This window comes from Hippoglossus stenolepis, chromosome 8, assembly GCF_022539355.2.
Source record: "Hippoglossus stenolepis isolate QCI-W04-F060 chromosome 8, HSTE1.2, whole genome shotgun sequence".
Taxonomy (NCBI): domain Eukaryota; kingdom Metazoa; phylum Chordata; class Actinopteri; order Pleuronectiformes; family Pleuronectidae; genus Hippoglossus; species Hippoglossus stenolepis.
Window position 1 is genome coordinate 2,145,044 of NC_061490.1, and position 9,004 is coordinate 2,154,047.

General features: G+C 39.9%; 1 protein-coding gene across 2 annotated transcripts in view; it reads right to left on the reverse strand.

Annotated features, from left to right (window-relative positions):
• zfpm2a (zinc finger protein, FOG family member 2a) overlaps nucleotides 1-1,649 on the reverse strand; it is a 117,312-nt gene extending 115,663 nt beyond the window's left edge. For both annotated transcript variants that reach the window (XM_035164379.2, XM_035164378.2), the window contains exon 1: nucleotides 1,251-1,649. In XM_035164379.2, the coding sequence (XP_035020270.1) occupies nucleotides 1,251-1,290 (40 nt within the window). In that variant the 5' untranslated portion in view covers nucleotides 1,291-1,649. The remainder of the gene's footprint in view (nucleotides 1-1,250) is intronic.
• Between the last annotated feature and the right edge of the window lie 7,355 nt (nucleotides 1,650-9,004).

The following is a 9,004-nucleotide window of genomic DNA, read 5'->3' on the forward strand; positions in this document are numbered from 1 at the left end:
GATGACACTGACATCCTATACACTGCTGCACGTAGTGTGATTTTTGATATTTCGACCCAAACTAACCACAGCCTGCTTTCAGCCTCCCATCAGCAGCAGCACTGTGGACTAACTGAACACACGCACTGTACATGCAATTTGAAATCTGAACGTGTGTGGGTGTGGGTGTGTATGTGCAAATCCCCACATATTTATTGATGTGCTAAAGGCTTGTTAAAATCATTTGCATTATTAAAAGTTGTGCAAAACATTTGATTAAAAAAATCTATTCATCAGTGTGGATATGACACACTTTTGAATGAATGCAGGCCATGAGGTTACACTTCTTTAAAAAAATAACTCTGCATTAAAAACAAATAATGCATTATACATTTCTGGGGGAGAGACGTCTAAATTTCCATCTATATTTTGAGAAGCAGCTGTGTTGCTGAGAGGAAAGATGAACTCCTCCCACAGAGCAGTTCAACAACATTTTAAATCAAAATTAATATTAAAAAACAGATGCTCTTTATTCCCTGCAGTAGCATGAGGCACACATATAAATCAATATGTAGCATCTGCTTTTTATAGGCTATATTGTAAAGTTTGGAGAAAGTGTGTATGTACACACACCTGCCATCCAGTGTGTGTGTGTGTGTGTGTGTGGGGAAAAAAAACAGGAGTTGAAGGAGTTGGTGTGCGTGTGTGTGAGAGAGAGAGAGGGAGAGAGAGAGAGAACACGTGTGTCTGAATCCCACAAATAAAAACATTAAATATAAATCAATAGAATTCAGAAACAACCCGGCCTGCTCGTGCAGCTTCGCTCTTTATTGCACTGGCCTGTCATTTAGAATCGCGAGTCTTTACACTAAGTGATGCACTGGTGCACCGTTTCGCGTTGAAACGACAATAGAGTGACTCCGACCAAATAAACAAATAACTTTGTCATATTTTTAGTTACAACTTGGCAGCAGGGGGGAAACTTTTCAGCCAGCAGCACCGTGGGATCTGGACTGCATACATCACCTCGTCAAACACACACACACACACACACACACACTCACACACTCACACGGAGCACAGAGGAGATCTGCGGAGGGAGACCGGAGCGTGTGGACCGTGACAGGCGGCACATGAGTGGCGGTAGTTGAGCGCGGCTCACTCGGCTCCACCAGTGTGGTCACTATCGTTACTATATTGCGCAAACTCCAATGAGCCTGGAAACGCCGCGTATCGAGGGAGACAACGGTAAAAGAAAAAAAGTAACTTACGTTTGATCTGCCTGGGGTTGCTCTGCTTCCTTCGGGACATGCCTGCTGTGCGGCTGCTCACTGAATCCAGGTGTAGCACTGACAGATCGATAGGTTTTGGTTCATCCAAGCAGCCGGTTTGGGGCTTTGTTTTTGTCTCTGATGGAAATTGAGTAAGGAAAAGGAAGAACAGGAGGAAGAAGAAGAAGAGGAAGAAGGAGAAGAAGAGGAAGAAGAAGGGGGCACCAGTACTTTTTACGCACAAGTCTATCGTTCCGTCTGTCTTTCCTTTATCTTTCTCGTCTCTCTGGCTCCGGCTCTCTCTCTCTCTCTCTATCTTTCTCTCCCTCTCTCTCTGTCTCTCTCTCTCTCTCTCTCTCTCTCTCTCTCTCTCTCCCTCTCACACACACACCCTCTCTCTCTCTCTCTCTCTCTCTCTCTCTCTCTCTCTCTCTCTGCCTCTCTCTCTCTCTCTCTCTTTCTCGGTGCACCGTGTCCCCGCGTGATGAGGCTGCACTTCGACGCACGGATCCGCACGGACTGACTGGGGAGGTGAAAGCGTTTCGCGCTTTTGTTTGAAGATAAGGTTTGTTCCTCCCCGGGTACCGTAGCCGCGGCTTGGTGAACTTCACTTGATCCACAATTACTTTGTCGTCCACTTATTATTAATTAGCGTCGCCCTTAATTAGCACCCACATGTTTGCTTTGTTGTGTTTTGGGTACATATGAACAGAGATGGACACACTGATCACCAGGATAAAACCCAATAAAAATGATCTATTACCATTGGTCCCTTTTATTTTACAGAAACTGTATTTTTTATTCATTTTTCTGAATGACCCTGCTGCCACTAGAAGCTGCTTTAAAATGATCACGTGGTATTTTAATGTTTAATGCAAAAAAGAAGAGAGCCCTGGGTAGTTTAATATTTCATATGATCCTATACATGTCACCAAAAAAATATAATTATAATAATCCCATATTGGTCAAATATAGTACGCCAGCTGCTTGTTGGCTGCTCATTCTCCCATGATGCACCCTGAGATGTGATGTGAATCGAGATGCCATAACTGTACCATCACTTGACCTCTTGACTAAAAAGCAGAAATAATTATAATGTTTTATTTTAAACATACAATCTATTCAAAGCTATTACACAGTGTATAAGAGCCTGGTGTAAATTCTCTGAGCCTACTTGAAAATGTGTTCAACCCTTTATTGTAAAATATATTCAAATTGGCACACACTGTATCTCCAGTAAGAGAAACTGCTCTTTTTTCCGCTCTGTTTATTTATCAATATTTAATAAACTGTCAATCAGACTGTCAGCGGCTTCTCTTGGCTACAATTAGTTTGCCTATGGACAAGAAAAAATATTCTGAATATTAAAAAGAGAAGGGGGGGAGAGAGAGCGAGAGCGAGAGAGAGAGCGAGACAGAGAGAGCCTTCAAATCATTCAGATTTTGACTGCCATGTTCTGAATAGTTGCCCAAACTGGAAATCACTGCTCTCAATTAGCCAGTTGGACTGCCAAGGAAGACAAGCAAGTGGCCTGTGAAATTATCTTGTAACCCAATTCCACAACTTTGGAATGGAGTCTGAAACTACAGAATAATTTATGTGGCAGACGGGTCAGCGGTGGTTCACCTTGAGGAGAGCATCTGTCTTGCAAGCTCACTCACTTTGTCTCTTCCCGCGCTTCCTCCCCTCCTCTGGTGGCTAAAGTTAGTTTTTTCTTTCTATTATTATTTTCCTCTCTTCCTCGCACTCAGCTTTGGTCATGATCCAAACATGGTGATGTCATTGGATAGCGATAGTCGTAAACAGTGAATCATTTCATTATCTCAGCCCTGTCACACTGAGCACACACACCCTTTTAAGAAATGAGAGCATGATGACCTATTCAAAACAAAGAAAAACTCTTACACATATCAGAATGAAACAAACTTTGCATATTTACATGCGTGTGTATGTGTGTGTGTGTGTGTGTGTGTGTATGTGTGTGTGTCTGTTTCTGTTATACAAGTTCAAAACAAAGCACAAGTAAAATAACATTGAAGCTTATTAGATGTTTAATAATGAAGCAATCCCACACTCTCTAAAATTACTGAGCTAAACATACATAAATATAATTTACTGGCCATATTAGGAACCCAGAACCAAAATTAAGAGCAACAACATAGTGGGAGAGGGGAGCCAAATTGCCAGCTGAAGATTAATTTAACGCCACTCCTAAATCCTCTGAGACTGGAGCATGGTTCTTCTCTGTCGTTCCTGAGCCCCAGTGGCTTGTTTGAAGCCAGCTTTGATTGACAGGTACAAATCTGCGAGAGGAAGAGAAACATTTTTTTTCACAGCTCGGACCAGATGGTTGTGATAATTAACATGATACTGTTCCCATCGCAAGGGAAATCACTGACACAAGGTTGGTCATATTAATAGGTTAAGGTATACTGTATGCTGTGGCGATGCTGCGCAGTGCACACACATAATCTGATTAAAGGGGGAAAGGTTGATTTAATGTGCTAAATCATTTGATTAGAACTGCCAAGTCACATTTGGGGAATGCCATTCAGTGTCAGGGCAGTGGAGGTGGGCTGTCCGGTGGCTCCGTCAGCTCCTTTCCTCAGGAAAATATGTTTGAGAACAAGAAGTTTCTCTGCAGCTCGTTGGTATGCCCAGTAGTCCTCTCCCTGACGCCATGTCAGCAGGTGTACGACCTGTCTGTCTCAGTCAAAATAGGCCGTGATAGTGTCATTAAATGAAATTAAATAACAGATAACGTTCTGAACTACTGATGTGACTGTTAATGGACAGCACCGTCACAAGCAATGACACTTTTTTTTTTATAGTCAAGAGAAGGGTGATGTGCACGCACAACCTTTTCTTTACTTTTGAGTTTTATCATTGTTCATTATTAGTGTCAGACGGAATGTTGCTCTACCCTGAGCTTGGTGGCATGGTGTCATTTTTGCAAACTTTCGCAAAAAACCCTTTTTTAAAAACATTACATATTATTTGTTAAAGGACTGTATAAAATATTTTTGGGAGAAAAGGGGACTGAACCTCATGGGTCACCTTTAAAAGCCTCTGCAGCATTATTGATATTTTCTTTGGACCTGTCCCTAAAACATGTAGCAGCCGATGTAAGACGCCTCCTTTCAGTGCCTGAAATTCATGCAGATGAATCGGAAAATACTTGTCATTGATAATTAAAAATAAACAAATAATTAAGATGTATCGTACTGTAATTTAAACCTTAAATTGTGGATTGTTAAATCTCATAACCAATTTGCAGTTACAAAAATGTATGAAAAATGTAACAAAATATTATTTTGTATTATAGATTTTTGCCACTTAATACTGTGTCGCACATTCGACTTTATTAAATCACTGCTTTCTGATGCAGGATAAAGTGAAGGTCAGTGAAATCTCACACACTCTCTGCACATAAAGTTCAGAAATCGTTCAACCCAGAGCTGCTTAAGGAGCTGCCATTATATATATATATATATATATATATATATATATATATATATATATATATATATATGTGTGTGTGTGTGTGTGTGTGTGTGTGTGTGTGTGTGTGTGTGTGTTAGCTACTGGTCGTATTTGATGCAGGGGAAAAACAGATGTCCAAATAAGGCAAAACACATTTTATGACCGCCTGAGTGTGTAAAATGAATCTCTCTGATGGACATTTTTAATTGTTTATGATCTATTAAATTCCAATGAATCCCATAAAGGAAGTACAAAATAAAATTTAACTTTGGGATAGAGAAAAGATGAGAAGTCCCTCCCATAAAATGTTTTACTCTCCCCTTCATCCAAAACAAAAAACAAAAACATTATATTCCAACTTTTCTGACCCCCAATCCTCCTACAGTCCCTAAACGCGCATGATTGCATCGTAACAAAGTTACAACACAACAATTATCCATCGCTGATGCTCTACCCGTGCAATAACCTGACCAGGTGTTCACAGTTCTGAAAAATAAAACAGTATTGCGTCCCAGTGTTGTGTTAAATTTACGAATATCCCAAATTGAATTATTGCCACAAAACCAGCTGCAGCCGCCCTCTCGCACTGTGTAAGTGAGCTGCTCTGCTGACTGAGTAATATCACAGGGTGTCTGGCATGACAAATTACTGGGTTGATTTCTTTAAGGGATCACACATGTCCAGTGGCGCTGGGAGAGACAGCCATCGTTTGGACTGGAACTCCATCCGTAAAGAGCAGCCTCAGCAGCTCAACTTGGACATCAGTGTTATGAGTTTGCCTGCTGTGGTGTCCCCCTCTGGCTGTTGGGGATTGGTTTGTCTCCAGAGGATGTGAAGTGTGTGTGTGTGTGTGGGTGTGTGTGTGTGTGTGTGTGTGTGTGTGTGTGTGTGTGTGTGTGGGTTAGGGGGGTGAATGGTGCAGGGGTGGCATATACAGTCAGGTCCTTGATATATGGATATAGTGTATAAGAAAGAGACAGAGAGACCTCAAGGAGCCAAAAAAAAAAGTTGTTCAGTAACAAATAAAACCTGATCAGATTTTAATATTTTTTCTTTGACATTTCTATTCAAGTGTGTGTCCTTGAATGCCCCATAGCACTGCCGCCCAACAGCTGACATCCATAACCTGAAAAATTCTGCTTTACCCCACAATTGAAATCACCCCTTTAAATGACTTAATGCCATATTAATATGATTCACGCCTTTTAATAGCTATGATGTCGGGTTGTTGTTGTCTGTCCTGGGTAAGATGCAGGTTGTGGCTGAACGCTCCAGCTCTCCAGCACCCCCGTCCCCGTCCCCGTCCCCGTCTATCCATCCAGCCAGTAGCTCCAGCAGCAGTGAGCAAACAGATGTCTGAGAGAGTGCCCACTCCGCTGGCCGAGCTGCCAAAACCACCCGCGGCCCTGGAGGCCTCAGCGCCAGCTCTTTCCAAGGGAGGCTTCGCTCTCCGCGCCACCATGCAGTACCCCCCTCCTCATCATCTCCCATCTCCTTCCACAACACGTCCCTGCCGTTTACCAGGGAGATATAAAATGTGCAGTGAAATAAAGCAGAAAAAAATACACATCAACAGAAAAATGATCAGACCTTAAAAAAAGAAAAAAAGTAAATGCCACACAACCCCAGGACATTACACCAGATTACACCAAAATGTTGAAGTCTAGGGGAAGTGATGCATAGAGTAAAAGAGGGCGGGAAAAACAAACTATGCTCCTCCCATTGGGAGTGTTTAAAAAAGGCTTTTTGTGAAAGAGGAGGAGGAGAGAACCACGGGGCAGTATATTCTTAGACTGCTAATCTTACTGTCTTTTTATGTGGTCAAAAACTGAGATTATGGCACCTCAAGAGAATAACCAGCAAGTCTTTCAAGGATTAACTGAATAAATATCTTGAAGCAAGGGGTTCGTTTCTTAAAATAATGGTGTTGCATTAGAAAGGGGTGGGGTGGGGTTTATCTGACAGTGGGAGGTGAAGATACACAGTCTGCAAAATGAACGGATGAATGAATGAGTGTACGTATGAAGGACGTTTCTCAAAAATGACCCTGTAATGACCTTTGAATAAATTAAAACAGAAATAGAGCTGTCACTTTCTCTGTTTTTTATATTTGACCCTGTGGAGGTAAACTGATTTGATCTGTGTGCAGAATTTTTTTTTTTCTTCAGATATAATACTTTAAATCAATTATTGTTCAATTAATCAACCAATCAAATTCGGTTGGTGTAGCCTCTGTTCACAAATAACAATTTGCCTCATAGTACAATCTGTACAAAGTCCGACATCCTCTGTCCTTAACCTCTGATCAGGGTGAGGAGAAACTACATTTTTGTAATTATCCCTATATAATTCCTGCATATGATGAATTATTTTTGTTTTTAATTGTGCCATGCATATATATAACATTTTATTGTTTTAAAAAATGTAAAAAGAGTTTTTCATCATCCACAACACAATTAACAAACCCCTGATAAATAGTACTTACTCTTCTTTACTACATCGTAAATATATGCAAGTAAGGAATATTGCAACTTACATCAAGTTACCAGACCTAAAATAAAACACTGAAATCAATCAACTATTTCAAATTGTTGATATCTTAACCTGATACATTTAGGATTTATCAAGTCATTTCAAGTCAAATAAACGCTGAAATTATTTAAGTCTGTTACTTAGTTCACGTGTTTCTCCTTCTTGAATCAAACAGCTCCAGCAGCCAGGAGGAAGAATACTTTGGCTTCTCTTTGGCTTCTAAATAAGCAGGATTTTTCTCATCTAAATTTTATTAGTATAAACTACATTGCAAAAAATTCATATTGATATTTTAGAGTTTATGATATCTCTTTCATTGGTATTCTGAATTTGTGGCGTCTGACTTTAAAGCTCACAGAGTAGTTGACTGTATTGTAAGTGACAGTGTAGCTCAGTGTAGTGGTCGTATCCATGTTTCAATATATCACTGTTTGTATGTAAGTCAGAGGTTTGTATGCCAAGTGTCCAAATAACATATTCTCTGCTTTATACATGAGCACCTTATGTGTTTTGACATCTTGTGATTTAATATTATTCATTTTTATGAGGTCAAGTAAATTATATTTGATACGTGTAGCTGATTTTTTCCTCCCCTTTCCTATACGTGCATGAGTAACTGAGGACCCACATCTGAACGCAGCATTATAATGCGGTCTCTTGATGTATTTTATAAGTGTGTCTGCTGGTTTATTACATATGCAGAGGCATCAGTGCACAGCAAAATGGAAAAATGCATCAATATATTCACAGAAAGGCAGGCCGTAGACAGCTCGGAAAATAAATCTACATCTGCCAGGCTCCATGCAAACAGCAGAGCCATTCTTAATGGTGAAACCATCGATGAAAACAGATAAAATATTAAATATTCAGACATTCCTTTCACCCAGTATCAAAAGCGTCCAGATGTGGGAAGCTGAAGTTGTTATCGTGAAGCCAACGACAGGCATTCAAAGAAATTCCTCTGAATTTTCAACCATATAAAAGTATTTTATGGCATGCAAATAAATGGTAATTTTTGACTATGGAGAAAAAAACATGCCAATAAACCCTATCATTTGGGACTAAAAACTCCACAAACAGGAGACACTTTCAATTTGCTCTGCCTGTCTTCCTGCGTTAGATGCTTGCGATTGCCGCGAAATTAATCCATTTAACAATCTGTGGCTTAAATTTGAGGATTTCCAGTTTTTTTTTTTTTTAGAATATCAATAAGTTCCAATTGAAGAGAGGATTCTTTTGCAATTCAGGCATGTGCGGGCGATAACGGCAGAGTTGGCATGAAGAGAGGCAAAGATGGATTAATTATGCAGAGAACATGGAAATTCTGCTTATCATCGCTTAGCAAAGGAGCCCAGCTCACATAATCAGAAAACGAGGATGAAAAAAAAATAACAATGCAATGGCACCTTCCAGCCCATCATCTTACAAGTTAGATTTTTCCTGTAATTAAAAAGTAACATACAATTATATTCCTATCTCATATGCAGACTATGAGTGGGTGTATATTAAATAATTGCATTGGGATATAAGGGTTGAAGTTAAAAAAAAAAGGAAAAAAAACAATAGAAAAAGAAGTCTTAAAAAAAATCTTGTTTCACAGGGGTATAGCTCCCCTGGGTTGGATTGAACTACTTAGAAACAGAAAACTTAAATTATCTTTGGAAAGCAACAAAGACAAAGGCTAAAGAGAGAAGACAGGAGCTCCTGTATATTTACTTACTTATGTTTTTTTGAAATGT